At 37.9% G+C, this 19422-nt stretch overlaps 1 protein-coding gene across 1 annotated transcript in view; it reads left to right on the forward strand.

Annotated features, from left to right (window-relative positions):
• LOC121634682 (bestrophin-3-like) overlaps positions 1-19422 on the forward strand; it is a 21276-nt gene continuing 1854 nt past the window's right edge. The window contains exons 1-12 of the mRNA XM_041977548.1: positions 1-327; positions 2132-2226; positions 4895-4982; positions 10056-10201; positions 10631-10785; positions 12331-12408; positions 12550-12702; positions 15046-15126; positions 16691-16842; positions 17010-17100; positions 17823-17941; positions 18061-18327. Coding sequence (XP_041833482.1) covers positions 176-327; positions 2132-2226; positions 4895-4982; positions 10056-10201; positions 10631-10785; positions 12331-12408; positions 12550-12702; positions 15046-15126; positions 16691-16842; positions 17010-17100; positions 17823-17941; positions 18061-18327 — 1577 coding nt within the window. The 5' untranslated portion in view covers positions 1-175. The remainder of the gene's footprint in view (positions 328-2131; positions 2227-4894; positions 4983-10055; positions 10202-10630; positions 10786-12330; positions 12409-12549; positions 12703-15045; positions 15127-16690; positions 16843-17009; positions 17101-17822; positions 17942-18060; positions 18328-19422) is intronic.

The following is a 19422-nucleotide window of genomic DNA, read 5'->3' on the forward strand; positions in this document are numbered from 1 at the left end:
GAGAACAAAACTGGACAGAAGGAGGCTCATGAAATGTTCCACCGAAGGGAAAATTAGGACTTTTTTTCTGTGAGAAAAGCTGCTCAAGGCGGATTGCTGAAATTAATTTTATTACAACAGTGATAAATATCCAGGAAATAAGTCATGAGAGACTAGAGGGACTACTGGTCTCAGGATGACCGTCACTTATTCCAGTAAAGTAGCCAACGCCACCTTCCTCAGTTTCCATCGGCTGCTGCTGCGTTGGAAGGGGAGCATCTACAAGCTGCTGTACCGAGAGTTCATCCTGTTCGCTTTTCTCTACACAGTCCTCAGCATCGTATACAGGTCTCTCTCTCTCTCTCTCTCTCTCTCTCACACACACACAAAATCATGGTTTATGTGGAGAATTATTTATTAGATCTGTGCCTTGTGCAAAATCTTGAAAATCAGGTTGTATTCTGCACCTTTAAAGGACATAAATCTGGCACATTGCAGATCAACACGGAACATATTCAACAAACAAATTGTTCTCATATTGTCAACATTTTCTGATACAACCGTAAACTGTATGTAAACTTAAAGCAAAAATAACTGGATGAACCCCCTGCTGGTTGGTTGCGATATAACTCATAAGCTCCGCCCACTCCATATTAATAGATGGGACAAAATGAACGAGTTATGAAGTACTTGTGTTAACATTTGGTGTTTGACTGTTTTCTAACAATTGATTTCTATTTGAGATTTTAAAAAGATTTCATGGCAGGTCAACTTTATTTATAAGGACATTAAAACATTTAATTACCTTCTCTAATGTTTGGTCAAGTGAATTGAAAAGAAATGGTAAGAGCATTTTTCTCTTGCTTTTGTTGTCAGTGCAAACATTAAAGGGTTAAAAACCAGAGGTGTTGACCAAATATAAAAGAAATACATTAAAATTAAAACTTTAAAGAAGTAGATTAGCATGAAAATAAAAATCAACAGAAATCCAAAGGCTCAGTTTGATTTGAAGCCTAGAAATTAAGGATGCATTCACACCAGCCCTTTTGATTTAAATCCAGGTTCGTTTGCTCTCAAAGTCCTCTTTGTTTGGGGTATGTCCAAATGAATTCTGATTTGAATTCAGATTCCAATCAAAGGAACAGACTCAGTCCAACACAGATCGTGGTCTGCAAACCAAAGTGCATTGTAGGTTCAGCGCTGGGCATCACGGGTGAGCAACACAGCCCCATGTGGAGCGGTGGGACGCTCTGGATGGGGGAAATGGCTCGTAGTCAGACGTGGAAAAATTAGGGAGAACTTTTCATAGAAATATGATCAACTCAAGATGGCTAGATCTAATGCAGCTCCATATTTAGCCGTTATGTGCTGGAAACTGAAGTTGTTCTGTATTAACCAATAGATGAACAAATTTTCTTTTTTGTTTTGTGTCTTGTCGTCTCCTTCTCTAATGCTGGAAGCAGCACCACCTCCGGTGGAGAGTGGAACATGTTATTCCAAAGTTCAGAATTTCAAGATTAAATAACATCTAAACGGATGAGTTATAAAAAAAATTCACCCCCCTCACAGTTATCATGAAGGTAAATTTGACCTAATAATCCTAAAATGTTTTTTGTACCAGGCTTTAAACATGTTTATTTCTACTGTGAAGTTGGTCTTTTTAACATGGGTGTCCATGGGGATTTGCTTCGTTTTGGAGCCAGCCGCTAGCAGATGAGGGGTGAACTGCAATTTTTTGCACTTCCACATAGGCTTCACTTTTTACTGCCGTAGGTTGTCGCTTGAATCAGCTAGTTGAAAATAAAAATATTAATTTAGTACCAACAGAAAAATCCTAAATCAGATTTGTGCCTTCTCTTCACTTTCAAGGTACAACTTCAAGTCATAGGTACTCAAATCAAACAGGCAGCAAAGTGCATCTGTCAACAAACTCAGTTTTTTTAAATGCAAATTGCGGGTTTACTAAACATCCAAACAAAATTTTTCTTGAAAATAAAATATTGACTTTGCATTTTTGTGGAGAAACTAAGGGTTCCCCTCTAGTGGCCATAAGTGGAACTGCAGCTCAATACTCAGGATGCCTAAGAGGAGGATTTTTCTGATTTTTGTTGGTCCTTTGTTAGTTATGAACAATGTGTCCTCTCTCCTTCAGGCTTATCCTCTCCGAGCAGCAAAAGAGATTGTTTGAGAAGCTTTCCATGTACTGTGACAGATACGCTGAGCAGATACCTGTCACCTTTGTCCTAGGTATGTACACTGACCAAAAGAAGTTTTACTTGCCAAAATTAGTGTTTTTTTATTTAAAATTATTTATGACAGAACGTGCCGATATTGTAAAAGAAAATGTCTTTGCCATTAATCTGCTGTCAAATGTAAAATATATTGTTTAAAAGTTGTTGGTGATTTTTTATGTATTTATTTATTTATTTTTTGCATTTCCAGATTAATATTTCCAGTATTTCACAATACAATTCTGTTGTATTAGCATATTTTTAAAGCTGCAGAATTTTGCAATGTCTGGCTGTTAATTTTAGCAGAAAACAGTATTTTCTATGATGCTGGAAGGTTTTGATGACAAACACTCCACAAACAATGAGTTACTCAGGCCAAAACTTTAATTGGAAACCACGGCGAGGTCCTCATTTCTCAAATACTCCACAGGTTAGTTCTTCACTGCTTGAGGTAATTTGATTAATAATAAAAGTTTTAAACCCTTCACAAGACATGAACTGAAATGGTCTCTGTACAATTAGCTAATGGTTTTGTTTGGTGTTGCAACTGTGTCCTGTTGGACATGTTTGTGAATGACGTTATGTTTCATCAGATGATAAAAATATATGATGTATTTTCGCATTTAGCACAAGGATTGTTTGTGTCTCAACAGGTTATGAAAAACACTTGAGGTGTATTTTTGATTGTTGTTAGCAAGGTTGTGAAAGTGGTACCTTTACAATTCATCAAATCAGAAGAAGCAGCAGTGATTGCAGATGTTAAATCGTCTTTAAAAGTTACACCGTTTATTGAGTTTAAAGTGTGCTGTTATGTATAGGACTTAATGATGCACCTACTGTATGACTTCTATCGTTCCTGCGGTTTAGAGGTGTAATTTTCTATTGTTTTCTGTTGTTTATGATAAAACTGACGCATGTCTAAGATGCCTGAAGCACTGTGAATGACAAGTACTTTATATCTATGTGTACAAATATACACTGTCCTACACATACTTGACATGACACACAACTTATAGAATAGCATAGAACCAGTTTTAAATTGAATCTTTAGACCCTTTGTTATTAGTAGCCTGTCAAAAAGGCATAATTTGATCCCAATTCTTAAGTTTCATCTGTGAAAAACAGTAAAGATACGACAGACAGAAAACAGTATTTTAGCAGCAACAAGGTGATTCCCAACGAGTTAGCTGGAAACTTGGTATATCTCAGCATGGAGGCAGAAACTGGACTCGTGGAGGCCAAAATAGAAGAGTCGGGTCTAAAAATCTGTCTACAGTAGATGACGAGGATCTCAAAGTCCTGAAGAAATAGGAACAAATCTAAGAAAGGCCTGAACCAGGACCTGAGAGATGCATCTGAACATTCATTTGATCCATCTACTGTTGGCCTAAGCCTCATCAGAAATGGTCTCCATGGAAACGTGGAAGTCAGAAAGCCATTCTTGAGGAAGGAAGAGAAAAGGCTGCGGTATTACTTCAACTGGTCTGAAGATCAGTGGCTGTATGTTATATATATATATATATATATATACACATGGTGTTAAGGAATTATTGATTTTCAGATTTTCTGTCTACATTCATTACAGCTCAAATATTATATATTTTGTATTTGATTTGATTTCTTCCAGACATGTCAACATTATTGTACTAAACATATTACATACCAACACAATAAGAAAACAATCTTTAACACAGATTTTAATATATGTGTACATATTTATATATGCATAAAATATATAGCAAACCCCTTAAATAAGATAACATAATTCAATCTGACTACCTTCTCAGATTCATTAGGGATTCAAATTAAAGTTTGTTAATAATAATAATCAGAGGTGGTGCCTAGCTAAAATCAGTGCTTTGAAAGCAGAGCTTAACACTAACTGACTTTAATCTGTAAAACACTAAAATATATTTTAAAAAAAAATAAAAATGAATGAAAAACAAGCCATAAAATGTAAAAAATACTGTAACTGGAGAAACACAGCAGAGAAAAAGGGTTTTTCTTTGCCACATCAGCAAAGTGCTAATGGAAACAGATCATTAAAGGGCAGAGAAAGCTAAAAGCAGGGTAAATGTGTGTGTGTGTGTGTGTGTGTGTGTGTGTATGTGTGTGTGTGTGTGTGTGTGTGTGTGTGTGTGTGTGTGTGTGTGTGTGTGTGTGTGTGTGTTTGTGCAGCCAATCCCCACCCTGATTCACACACAGTTTCTGGATGTTATGATGCTTTGAACCCCTCACTTAGAGGAGTTTTCCTCAACCTTATATAGACCTCAAGTGGCTGTAATTGTTTCCAAAACTTTCAATTTTAATATTTGAAAGGAAATTATGGACAAGCTTTTAAGTGGTGCAAATTCAGAGTAAGACATTAAAAAAAAGTCCATCTCCTCCATGGAAACAGATTTGGTTTCACTAATGAAATTGGACAAATGAGCCAAAATGAGTTTAGACTCTCAGAAAGAATCCATCCATCTATTTGCTCTACCTGCTTCATCTAATTTAGTTTCATTGTTTGACAAAAGATGAGGAGCGCAGACATCTGGCTCTTCAGCTCTGAAAGGAGGAATTTCATGAAACTAAAAGCTAAAATGTTTGTCAGCCTCTTTTATCTCTTTATGATCTGATCAGGGTTGGAATAAGTCATTCGTTTTTAACCTAAACTGTGTTTGTTTTCTTGTTTTCTTTAGGTTTTTATGTGACTCTAGTGGTGAATCGTTGGTGGAATCAGTTTGTTAACCTTCCGTGGCCTGACAGACTCATGTTTTACATCTCCAGGTAAACTCAACCTCTTTACTGCCCTCTACCTGCAGAAATAATGTTCTTTTCTGTAGGTTGGACCGTCCTCCTCCCAAAAAACTGAGACCACCTGGTCCTAGTCCTGATCTTAGTCCTAGACCTGGTTCTGGTCCTGACCACAGACCCACACCACACTGGGACAGTAAAAGAAAACAGTGGTTTTTTTTTTTGTTTTTTTTTTTTTACGCTGAGGAGGAGAACTAACTAAACGAGGAGCAGATAGAGCAACCAGCAAAGTAAGACCAGGTGTGCTCCAACGGGAAGTAAAGAGAACAGAACAAAATAAGACAAGAAACCAAAACACAAGACTTAAAGCCTCGTTTCCACCAAAGGGTGCAGATATGGTTTGTAAACTGTAATCTTGTTGCGTTCCCACAGCCAACCGTAACCTTTCCTGAGAGGCAGAGTATCAGCCAGATAGCGATAGATTCCTCAGCTATGTAACAGCATGATGCCATCGCAGCACAGCGCCTTCCTTAAAGTAGAACCAAAACATGACTCAGAAACAAAGGAGGAGAATGCAGGTCATCCACCATTTTCTGTTCCTTCTTCTTGGCGATGCTTCGTAGCATCATTTTAAACTGAGATTTAATCAACAAAAACAACAACAAAAAATCTGCTGCTCTAAACAAGGAGCTGTTCCTGCTTTGTTTTTATACCAAATCACACAGGAAATTACTCTTTCCCCCCCAACCAATCAGTGGATAGCAGTGTGTCAATCTCCAACCTTTTGGGTCAGATCAGTTAGACCCCAACAGATGGGTCCCAAAAAAGCAGGACAGGTTGGGTTTGATATTAGGGTACCCTTCCCAGTTTTTGTGTGGAAATGCAAAAAAATGTATACCGCACCGTATCCGTGGATGGAAAAGGGACTTAGACTTAACTAGACGTAACTAAGTTAGTAATAAAATTCCAGCATCATAAAAATAACTAATTACTCAGGAAAGTAATTATTCTGTTACTTCTGTTAGATCCGACTGTGAGGGACCGAGGCCAAGGATGAAGAGAGCACAGTATTTTAAGAAAAAGTCTTTTAATATTTAATTAAAAAAAAAAAAATTCCAAAGTAAAAGTTCTGGACACATAAAAGAGGTCAAATAAACACAACGTCAACGTAAGAAACTGAAAACTAACTATTCTACAGTCATTTAGCAGACGCTTTTATCCAAAGCGACTTAGATTTGAGAGTAAGAACAACACAAGCAAAAATTCACACAAGATGAGACGTCATAATTAAGTGGTAGTCAGACTGCTTTGAGTCCAGTTGGACCAGGTGCTGTCATGTAGTGCTAGAAGCAGTGCATATAATTTATTTTTATTTATTTTTTTTTTACAGTTTTTGTAAGTCATTTTTATTTAAATACAAGATCACGATTTCATCAAACAATATCAAGTTTGGACATAAGTGCACACAGCTTATTCAGTACTTGGTTGAGCCAAAGAGCTGGACAAATCTTTCTAACTCATTCTGTTGAGTAGAAGAGTTAAGCTAAGTGCAGAAATGCTCCTTAAACAACTGAGTCTTTAGCTCGCATTTAAAAGTGGATAAGGACTCTGCGGATAGGACCAAGTTCAGTTGATCGTTTCACCACCAGGGGACAACAGAGGAAAAGGTCAGCTGGTTGTCTACCATGACACCAAGATTCCTGGTAGAAAACATAGGCACAAGCTTGATAAAGTTAAGCTGCACGCTTTTCTGTGGCTGTAAGGAATGATTGGCTGGAAAGACAATAAACTCAGTCTTGGACAGATTCAGCTGAAGGTGGCGATCCTTCATCCATGCGGAGATATCAGCAAGACACTCTGACATTCGCATTGAGACGGTTGTGTCCTCAGGTGGGAAAGAAAGGAAAAGCTGAGTGTCATCTGCATAGCAGAGGTATGAGAAACCATGAGAGTTAATGATGCACCGAGTGAGGAGGTGTACAGTGAAAAGAGAAGAGGGCCAAGCACCGAGCCCTGAGGCACCCCTGTTGTCAGCCCATGTGATCTGGACACGCCCCCTGCCAAGATACTTTGAATGATCTCCCTGTGAGGTAGGACATAAACCACAAGAGGACAGATCCTGAGATGTCAAGCTTCGAGAGTGTGGAGAAGAGGATGTGATGGTTGACCATGTCAAAGACAGCAGACAGGTCCAGCAGTATAAGGACTGAGGATTGACCAGCGGATCTGGCAACCCGTAGGGAATCAGTAACTGACAGGAGAGCAGTTTCAGTAGAGCGGCCTTGCCTATAGCCAGACTGATATGGATCTAACAGGTTGTTGTCTTGGAGGAACTGTGAGACCTGACTGAAGACGGCTAGTAGTTTAGACATGAATGGAAGCACTGAGCCGGTAGTTTTTAACCTAGGCTGGGTTGAGTGTGGGTTTCTTCAGCAGCGGGTAACCTGAGCTTGCTTGAAGGCTGAAGGAAAGACACTGGATTTAAGAGAGGAGTTGATACAGATTTGATTGTAGGTAAAATGCTCTGCAGGATGTCAGAAGGAACAGGATTGAGAGGACAGGTTGTGGGTTTTGAGCTGACTAGAAGTTTAGAGACATCATCCTCATTTAGAGAGCAGAAGGAGCAGAGTGAGGCACCAGTAGCTGGTTTGGTAAGGCTGAGTTGGTCAGGCTCAGTGAATTGGTTACTGATGGTAGCGACCTTTTCAGTGAAGTAGGAAGCAAACATTTCTGCAGTCAGCACAGTGGGAGGCTGAGCAGGTGGTGGAGATAGAAGAGAGTTAAACGCCATGAACAGTTGTCGTGAGTTGGGAGCATTGCGGATCTTGTTCTGATAAAAGGCTATCTTGGCCGCCTTTAGGCTGGATGTGAAAGTTTCAAGTTTTTGCTGCTACTCAGACAAGTCAGTGTGTTCTTTTGATTTTTGCCACTTTCTTTCTGAAGCCCTGAGTCTGACTCTGTGCTCCCTTAGAACCTCTGTGAGCCATGGACTGGGAGGGTTTTGTCTGGCTGGTTTTGACACCAGAGGACAGAGTTTGTCCAGAGAGGAGGGGAGAGAGGAGCAGAGTGTTTCTGTAGCCTCATTAACAGACAGTAAGGAGAAGTCTGAGTGGGAAGGGAGGGTGGAGTAAACCTCATCAGACAGCTGTGTAGGTCTGAGGGATCTCAAGTTTCTGCGGTAGGACACCATTTTTAGAGCTGCTTGAGTGACATGAGGAAGGAAGACAGAATTTAACCAGGAAGTGGTCTGAGAGGTGCAGCGGGGTGACAGACAGGTCGGCTGTGGAGCAGTTTCTGGTCAGCACCAAGTCAAGAGTATTACCAGCTTTGTGTGTTGGAGGAGTCTGTACCAGTTTGAGATTGAAAGAGTAGATGAGAGCCAGAAACTCAGTTGCTGTGGTTTGCCAATGTGAATGTTCATGTCTCTCATGACAATTAGTGGTGTGCCAACTAGCAGCCTTGCTAGCCCCCTGGATCATGTAGCGCTAGTTTAGTCAGCGCTAAGTAACGTGGGTACTGAGGTTCTCTTTGATCATCTTTATAGTTTTATTTCAACTCCAATGTGAAAATCATGACTAACAGAGTTGATGTGTAGTCCCTAAATTCACTTACTGTAAACTAAATATGACCTGGTTTCCCCACATTATCATTAAAACTAATCTAGTGCTACCTAAAACTAGATTAGCACTGCTACATAGCTTCATGTTAACATCAGGTTAATAGCAGTAACATGTTTTCTGTTTTTTTCTTTTTACGTCAACTCATATCCTTCTGCCCAGGATACTACCGTAATACATGAAATGTGTAGTTCCTTGTCTATCATGGTTAAGATGAAGTCAACTTTAAACTCTTCACATCTAACTCAAACTTACTGTGACTGAAACCGCCATGAAACATTTTTATTTTACTTCTACAAACTTGACGGCATGTTTGGATCATTTGAAAAATGGATCGATGAGAAGTGTACAGATGATGAGTGTCTGAAATAATAGCTGACATTCTGATAGAGCTGAAGAATACACATGAACTTATTCAGTAAAGGGCAAGAATATAAGAAGCTGAATGACAACCAGAATTAAGCTGACCATTGTACCAATGTGTGATATCAGCCATTAGAATACATTTTCTGGTGGGAAAGAAAACTATCCAGATTACCAGGAATTATTTTACCCTGGTAAATAAATTCTGGGTAATAAAAGTTCTTGGATATGTTGGTGAATAGCCCCCATTGACTGCTAATTTGTAGATGGACCTTCTGTTAGATGTTTCACTCTCAATGATGGCTCTTAGTCGTGGTAGACCGATGACATGCTAGCGTTATCTGAGGTTGCACTGGACCTCATTCCAGTTTATTTACTCAAAGGAGTTCCACACTGAACTTTTTTCCCATACTTGTCTTTGTCCATGCACATTTGTAATACCTAATGAATCTAACCACGCCACACACTTTGCAGCAGAGCCAAGGAACAGCGCCACCATGTGGTGGTAGTAATGTATTACTACCAGCTGAGTGCTGGTTAAGACAGTTACATATCGAGATGATAGTCATATAAACTTGTTGATTTCCTCAATTAAATGACTATTTGTCGGAAAATAAAAACAAACATATTTCATGACAGAAGTTTTTTAATCGGAAGTCTGTTGGAAGGGGATTATATTGGAAACACGCTCTAGAGGTCATTACAGGCTCCACACGTTCCTCAGCATTAGATTTTATATATAATCTATGAACTGCAGGCAGAAATAGACCAAAGGATACTCACTGACATGTATGGAAGTCCATTACAGCCACTTGTACATTAAAGATACTGACAAAATATTTCACAATTATGAGATTTAACGCCACTATTATGAGATAAAATTCATAATTTATATAATGTCACTTACAATTTATAAGTGACAAGAATAGGCTTCCACAGACATGAAAGTATTAACAAAACAGCTGCAAAAGAGTACCTAGAACTTGTTTCCATTTTCCTCTTAGCAGCAACGACCATCTGCAGTGTAGCCTATACCAGCCTAGTTTGTTTGTTGTTTAATGCATTTGTGCGTTTACTTGATGTTATTTTGATGATGAACATTAAAGCTCATCGTGTCCGTTTTCAGCTGTGTTCAGGGTAAAGATGAATATGGCCGCCTTCTGCGACGAACGCTGGTACGTTACGTCAACCTGACATCGCTGCTCATCTTCCGATCCGTCAGCACAGCCGTCTGCAAGCGTTTTCCCACCATCGACCATGTGGTTGAGGCAGGTAAGATACCAGTGTTTGTGATCAGTTTAGTGTTTGTAGTATTTTATAGTGCAGTTGCTCAGTATGCTGAGGGTTTTCTGTGGAGTTATCTGACCAGAAATAATAAAAGTCATTCAGAATTTAGCTCTTTCACAGCTCTGTGTCTTCCTTCCTGTAACTGGCTGATGTGACACATGGGACTGGCTCATTATAGATCAATTAGAGCAGGACTATGAGCTGCTGGGGTGATTAGGGCTTCCTGCAGCCCAGAAACTGCAACAACACAAGCCAAATGTCTGTCTGTGTGGTTTATTTTCACCTTCTGTTGAGTCCAACAGAAAAATATGCATTTCAACACCTTAAAGATTATGTCTAATCTTTCTGGTGGACTTTCTTTTAAAGGAACTCTGTGGGTCTTTGGTTTTTGAAAATTTGTCTTTCTACTGGCAGGTTTTATGACTCCAGAGGAAAGGAAAGTGTTTGAGAACATACGTTCTCCTCACCTGAAGTACTGGATTCCTGTGGTCTGGTTCTCCAACCTGGCGTCTAAAGCTCGGCAGGAAGGACGTATCCAAGACAGCATAGACCTGCAGAACATCCTCAATGTGAAGCATGAGATTACATTTAATGTTCACAGCATTGATGTCTTTAATGTCAAGGGCTTTGCTCACCAAGTCTGTAATTCCCACGTATTCCAAAAAATATTATTAGATATAGAAAGATAAGTGCATTTATTGATGTGCTTGTTGCAGATTTTCTCCTTATGAGGAAGTATAGAGTTTTTGTGGTCCTCAAACTCTTAATAATTGAAAAAAACAAAAAACAAATGGAACATATTAGACATTTCTGTAATCAATTTAACCTTGTTTTTCTTACAGTGTGGTGTTTGTTGGAAATGAAAGAGAATCAGCTTGTCAGGTGGTCAAACAACTCTTAAAAAACATTCAACTGTTGAAAATTCAGAAAATATAAAAAAAAACACTTTAATATCAGACTAAATCTTTAGAATTGGTGTGTAAAGATAATATAATGTGACGCTTCTTTTATTAGAGCATCAGCTAGGAAGATTTTTCTATATCTTTATTTATAAACCTGCATCTTTTACATATAAAGAATATAAGTTCAAAATTCCTGAACTACAGGAAATTGTTATATTTGATTCCACAAATCTTCCAGAAAGTTTCATTAAAATATATGTAAGTTAAAATGGACATAATTTACCTTTAAGTGTTAATTTAACTCTCATGTTTGTGACTATCAGTAATCAAGCCTTCATAATTTCTGTAGGTGTCCTGAATTGGGACACACCTTATATATCCTGACAGCATGCTCCCTTTGCTCTGATTGGTCAGCTGCAGTGGTCTGATCAGGCTCCGCCCACCATTTTGCCCCAGTCTTTATTAAAATGTGATATTTTACTCATTGTTGGGTCAGACTGATGAATATGCAACATCACAAACATGTTCAGGCATCTAAATCATTCATTTTATAAATGTCATCTCCTAATATTACTCAGTATTTTTTATTTATTTTATTTCAAACATTAAATAAACACAAAATGAAAGCAGACAATGGAAAGAAATTATAAAAAAAAAGACTTATCAATAAGTAAATATCTAAATTAGTACAAATTTAATAAAATCATATAAAATTAGTTGTAAACAGACCTCATTTGGTTAACCTCATAATGACTTAAAGGTTTTACATTTTTTTTTAAAAATATCAAATTTAAACAAAATAACCAATTTATGAAAATATAATGATTATTCTCTGATCCTAATAAATACCTACAAACAGAATTAACGTTTGCTACAGGATATTTGTTTTCCCTAATTATTTGGTAAGGGATTTAACTTGTGTTTGTTTTCTTTCATTGTTGCTACAGTTAATCAAGGAAAATGATCTAAAACTTCTCTAAACCCTACCATTACTGTAAAATCTAATTGTGTTTAAAAGAAAAAGACTCTTAAGCATTTGCTCATCCTTCCAAGCCAGGTTATGGCCCTATTAGTGAGCACAAAAAGCAGACATGTGGGTAATGTGACACTCAGTTTGCTAACAGAATGGTTGATGTTCGTCGTTTTCCACTTACCATACCGAGTTACAGAAATTCAGGGTCTGCTGGTAAACTGTTTCTTCCCTGTGTTCAGGAGATGAATCTCTTCAGGACATGGTGTGCGACTCTTTTTGGCTACGACTGGGTCGGCATCCCCCTCGTTTATACTCAGGTTTGTCCTCCCTGCCTCATTTTTAAGATGGGCGCAGCTCATTTGATCACATCAATAATAATTACTGTGACTGAATCTGAGCTCTGAATCTTAAAGTAGAGAAAGGGATGTACAGTCAGTAAAATATTTTTTTGTCTTCAGGTTGTTACTCTTGCTGTTTACACCTTCTTCTTCGCTTGTCTGATTGGTCGGCAGTTTCTTGACCCCGCCCAGGGTCATCCCGGCCACGACCTTGATCTTTACATCCCCATCTTCACCTTGCTGCAGTTCTTCTTCTACTCTGGATGGCTGAAGGTCAGTTCATTTCTTCATCTTTTTACTAGAACTGCCTCTGGGCTGGATGCTGGTTTACATGTGAAACAAGTTGTTGTTTCAGACTGTTCAAAAAATTAGTTTTTATTATAGCTAAAGTGATTGTCACAATACATTTTCATGCAACACATTTAAATGTAATATAGTGATACATGTAGAAGTTAGTAAACACAAATTTTAAAGAGCTTTATATATCATGATGTTGAAGATTTGATGTAAAAATTTAATCCATCAGTCACCATTAAGAATTTTACATGAGGACTTAAGATGCATGTGTAGGCCCAAAGGAGAATTTTTATATTTGTGTTTCAATTATAACACCTAGTTACCAAGAGTGGTCGGTGACTAGATGAATGTTTCTATTCTAGATTCCTCTCTTTGTTTATTAATCTCTTTAATTTAACCTTTTCCTCCACTCTGAACAACCTCCTGAGCATCCCAGCTAAGTTGTGGTGTACCACAGAGCTCAATCCTTGGGCCCCCTTCTTTCTCTTTTTACATGCTACTATCTTATTTACAGCCATAGTTTTTTAAAAAAATGAAATCCAGTTCCCAGTAGGATTATAAATCACACTGTAGGTTTTTCAAACAAGAATGACCTAAACTTTCCTTAAATCTTTTGAATTAGGAGACAATGCTGCCACTTGTACCACATACATCACGCGCCACCCAAAGGGTACCAGAAAAATTTGACTAATGATTAATCATAATCATATTAATATTAAAAGTTAAAAATGTATCAATCTGAGTGTTGTTGACTAATTATTAAGAGGAAGACAAAGGCTGCTGTGGGCAAGCTGCTAACATCCACACACAGTTTGATTTCTGAGCTCTGTAAATCTCAGTACTACAATAGCAGACTTTTCTTTTTAATTTTTTTTTATCTTAGCTGAACTGTTTTTGTGGCATATATTTTAACAGAGATAAATAAAGCAGAATTAATATTGATTATGAAAAATTTATTGGAGGCTTTTTCAGGTGCCTCCCTTGCAGGAGGAGTGGTGCCATTGGTATTGATCTGTATCTGGAACTCTACTTTGAGAACAATAAACTTTGTGCATCATTCACAGTTTTGTCCATTTGGGCAAAATTTTCATCCCAATCTGTCTGTCATTTTGCCTGCGTTCGTGCATATGTCAGAATTGTAATATAGTCCCTTAACAAATATTCACATTTAATACACAGGTCAGCAATGAGGCTGATTTTTGTGGTGAACACATAGACTGTATATAAAAGATGACGTCAGTGACGTCACCTGAAGGTCTCTGAAGAGCTGAATTGAAACTCATTGGGCGGTTCCCACCATCGCCATCTTGGTAGTGTCACGCGAGTCATCGTTCCCGGAAAATCCAAAAATGGGCAAAGGGGTCGATCTGAGAGGGGAACTGTGAAGGTGGGGGTGGATGATTGACACCCATCAAACTCCGAGCTGCTTGTAGCTAAAGCTAACTGAGCTAACCCAAAGCTAACGGTAGTTAAGCAGCTAATGGAGGTAGGCGGGCTAAAGCTAAGGTCGATATAAAACTATAACATCTCAGAGTGGATAATTATATTTTGTAATATCTATTAAATTTAAAAGGAAAAAGAAATTTGACCAAATGGGACATTTGTGTTTAGGCCACCCAAACGGCTTTCAATGCTGTTGCTAAATTTGGCTTTGTCTGTCCAAAAACATTTTGGTAAGAATGCTCAAATAATTGGGCATCATGTGTATTATATTTATATATCTATTATATATATATATATATATATATATATATATATATATATATGTATATATATGTCAACTGTCCACCTCTGCACTCTACTCTTTCTGCTTTCCTGCTGTGAAAGTATTTAGTGGCTGACTCTGTTGACCTTATCCTGCAATATAAATAACGTACTATATAAAGTTATTAATAACCTTCTTAGAGAATATGAGCTGGAAAAACAGGCTGAGCCTGGGTGTCAGAAAAAGGACAAACTGGTTTGTGTATCATTAAAAAGGATTAACATGATTCATCCTTTCAGAAATCATGAATGTGGCCTTTGGATTCTAGTAAATCTAATTTTAAAATTTTGGGACAATTTACCAAGAAATTCATGTGAAAAGTTTATTAATAATAATTCTCTGTATTTGCTGAATATGATGCAACCCTTGCTGAGCAGCTGCAACAACAACCTCTGGCCACAGGTGGTAACTACAAGAAGCCTTACGAAGAAGCACAAGTTAAACTGAGCTAGAAATCTAACTTTTGTTCCTGATTAGAATAAATGTTCTTTTAATGCAAATTTAAGTGTTAAACTTGTGATTTAAAACTAAATGAAGTTTGTGTCTTCTTTTAGGTAGCAGAGCAGCTCATAAACCCTTTTGGAGAGGACGATGACGACTTTGAGGCTAACTGGATCATTGACAGGAACCTCCAGGTCAGCAGACAAAAAATAACATTTATAATAAATAAATAATTAAAACAGTACACACACACACACACACACACACACACACACACACACACACACACACACACACACACATATATATATATATGTATATGAACATACATAAAAATATATTTATATGTATTTACATATATATATATATATATATATATATATATATATATATATATATATATATATATATATATATATATATATATATATATATATATACATACACACACACATTTATACACATACATTTATATATTTAAAAAGTTTCATTCATTTGTCATAGAGGAGATTGTGCAGCACTTTGAAAAGAAAGGGGCTATAAACAGTGCAATAAAGTTTTTACTGCCCACATGTTGCTCATGTGCAAGATGGATAAAAATATATTTTGGAACATTTCCCAGTTTAATTTTATTTTTAATCATGTAAGGAAGTCACATGAAGCCAAGCTACCCATAATTTTAATACCTGTGTCAGATGCTGATATTAAAAACTTAATAAAAATCTAAATCTAACTTTTTTTTTTTTTTTTTTAATTTTTGACAATTTAGACAGTGAATTAGCTGATTTCTAAATATTAGAAAATAGAGAATAGTTTAAAAATATTCCCTCCTGGGCTACTTTGTTATCAGGTACTAGAACCAAGTTGGAAACCTTTTTCCTCCAGAATTGCCTTAATACCTGGTGTGATAGATGAAGCAGGTGGTGGAAACCTTCCTCAGAGGTTTTCTCCATATCAACATGACAGCATCACACAGTTGCTGCAGGTTTGTCGGCTGCATCCATGATGAGAATCTCCCGTTCCACCACATCCCAAAGCTGCTCTACTGGACTGGGATCTGGTGGCTGTGGAGGCCGTTGGAGTCCAGTGAACTCATCGTCATGTTCTAGAAAGCAGGTGGAGATGATCTGAGCTTTGTGACATGGAGCATTATCCTGCTGGAAGTAGCATGAGAAGATGCTACACTGTGGTCATAAAGGGATGGACATGGTCAGCAACAATAGGGGAAGGAGATCCCGTTGATCCAAGGCAGGATGGATCCATGTTTTCATGATGTTTCCAGCAGATTCTGAGCCTAGCATCTAAATGTGGAGCTGAAATGGAGACTCATCAGACCAGCAACGTTTCTCCATCTTCTATTGTCCAGTGTTGGTGAGTGTGTGTGAATTGTAGCCTCAGTTTCCTGTTCTTAGCTGACAGGAGGCACCCGGTGTGTCTTCTGCTGCTGGAGCCCATCTGCTTCAAGGTTGGACGTGTTGTGTGTTCAGAGATGCTGTTTTGCAGACCTTGGTTGGAACCAGTGCTGGTTTGACTTCCTGTTGCCTTTCTATCATCTCCAACCAGTCTGCCCATAATCTCAAATCTTAATTTCCTTCATCTCCTGTTTGTCCCATGAATAACTGGTATGGTCCATTTTCAGACTCAGTCTAGTCATGATGTGTTGAATGGGTCCAGGTTGTTAAAACTATGCTGAAGTAGTCTTGTGGATTAGAGTTTGAATAGAATCTAATACTTTGATTCTCATCGCTTCCTCCCCAGGTCTCTCTGCTGGCTGTGGACGAGATGCACATGAACCTTCCTCACATAACCAAAGACATCTACTGGAACGACTGCGACGCACGGCCGCCGTACACGCTGGCAGCTGCAGATTACTGCATCCCTTCCTTCCTCGGCTCCACCACCGACATGGGGTCACCTTACAAACATCTTTACATGATGCAATACTAATACTGTATCATCAGTGCATGTTTATATGTTGAATATTAAAGTTTAGTCTATGCTGGTTGTTATGGCAACTAAAATTGAGCTGGATATCATCAACAAAATGCTGAACACTCTTTTCCAACATCTCCTGCAGACTCTCCAACATCCTGCACGTTGATGAGGCTGATGTTGTTGACACTCATCCACAGCAACTGGAATCTGCTTTGCCTCGACGCCAAGAGTCGGTACAGCAACAATTTTCTCTTAACTTTTCATCTGTTTTAAGTTTTCATCGTCCAGTGAGCAGGTTTTGGGTAAAACAGATGCTGATTTCCTTTTAAAGTCAAAGTTTTCCTTGTAATAAAAACAGCTGCAACAAACACCCTTAACTGTGTCATGCAGAGAGAGGTGATGAGGAGTTAGGACTGAAATACAGGACTACAAGGAAGCCGGGCTTATTTAATTAAACTAAAGGTGCTGCAACAGCTGGAAGAACTGGAATCAAAACTAAAAACTATTTAACAGACTTTAAAACAACTGACAAAGAAAAGCTGAGGAGAAAATATATATAATCTGGACAGGACTGAACAGGATCTGGTCATGAACAAAAGAAACATGGAGAGCGATAAGGAGCAGCTGCAACAGAGGAGCAGGAGGTGAACCTCTAGCAGGGATCATCAGCTCGGGTCCTCGAAGGCCAGTGTCCTGCGTTTAATGTTTCCCAGCTGCAATTTTATAACTCCAGCTGGTGTATCATCTGAAAGCCTGGTTAGTTACTTTTACAGCGAGGTAGAACTTGTAAGGATCCTTCTTCTATGCAGCAACACAGCTAACACAGCAACACAACACAGCAGAGTTTTACAGGGGCCACAACCCACACGTTTAACACTCATTTAACAATTTGTTTGAACAAAAATAAATCTACGGTTTCTAAAGTATACTCAACTTGTGTTTTTAACATTTTCAGGTTCTGGGTCGAGTCCGTCGACTGCTTAGTGTTCAGGAGCCTCCTGATCTCAGACATCCTCGGCCTGTCTTCAAACGACACAGCAGCGATGCGACTAGCAGCTTTTTCCCAGACTTAAGGTCTGTATTTAATTCAGGTGATGCTCTACTAGTAAGAACCGGAGGATGAACGTTTCCAGTGTTCAAGTTAACATCAGAATCTGGATGCAATTTTAATGATTTTAACTCACTGGATCCAGATTCAGGGTCAATCCGGATCCAGTGGAAACAGCTCCACCCTTCTCCTTGGTCATACCCCCAACTTCCAAGGACACCCTGTCCACTTTAAGGGAAGTCAGCAGCAACCCACCTTCACCCGAGAGTCCGTCCTCGATGGTCTTCCCCTGGCTCGTCATCAGCCCGCCCTTGTCCAGTGAAACCGGTCACGATGAAGATTCGTTTGGCAAACATCAGAATGGTCTGAATTCCTCCCCAGCTGGAGAGGCACCCTTGATGGAAACCCCAAGGTGATGATCTGTTTACTGCTTAATCCTCCGGGGCTCCAAATATCCAACACTCTGGACCCAAACAGGCCCCTTCCGAAAAAGTGCTATAAAAACTATTTCATTAATTTTTTTCCTACTTTCTAAGCTTAAGTCTTTAAATCAGACTAAAGAGTTTATTAATTTTAACATTTTTATGCCATTTTTTCATAATAGCCTCATATTTAAAAAAAACACAACAAATAAATTATAAAATGCAGAGTGAAATATCTAGAGGAGTTATTAGAGCCTTGCATATAATTATAAGAATAATTTTTACTCATTATTTTTGAGCCATACAAGTTTGTTAAAAAAAAGACCCAAATGTGTCCCTGCAGGAAAAGTTTTATAAATAATAGATTTTTTTTCAGCTTTTTAATCCTAAATATTTTAATCGGCTTCAGCCCTTATCAGAAATATAAAGTTTTTATTCAAAACATTTTTTAAAATTTTTGTCATAGTAGCACCATTAATTTTACCAAATGACAAAAACTAAATATAAATTCTGAAATGCAGAGTGCGATAAATGTGGGAATTATTAGAGCATTGCACAAGTAATTATTACATTGATTTTAGTCTATTATTTTGAAGTGCAGGTTTATAGAAAAAAAACTCCAAATAGGTTCCTGCAGGAAAAGTTTTATAAATAATATAAATTCTTTTCTAAGCTTAAATATTTTAATCAGTTTCAATACTAAATCAGAATCATAAGTTTTTGCTTTTTTATTACTATTTCCTGGCTATTTATTTATTTTTTACAAAATGACCCCCCTATTATAAGAAGAAAACCACATTAAATAAAAAATTTTTCCAAATATGAATTTCAGAGTAAAACGTTTGGGGTATATGTCAATAAATTCTAACAGTTTTGTTGCTTTTTAAAAAGTCTTTGCAGAAATTGATTCAAGAATCAAATGAATTCATATTTTTCCATTTCTAAAGCTTAAATCTTGTCATCAGCTTCAATCCTAATTAGAACTATGATTAACTACATTAGCATAATTAAACTTTTCTGACTAAAACACGATGAGAAGTGACGTTGCCATTTTCAAGTTTGATCCAAGTATCAACACAAGCAAG

The sequence above is a fragment of the Melanotaenia boesemani genome, chromosome 23, assembly GCF_017639745.1.
Source record: "Melanotaenia boesemani isolate fMelBoe1 chromosome 23, fMelBoe1.pri, whole genome shotgun sequence".
NCBI lineage: Eukaryota > Metazoa > Chordata > Actinopteri > Atheriniformes > Melanotaeniidae > Melanotaenia > Melanotaenia boesemani.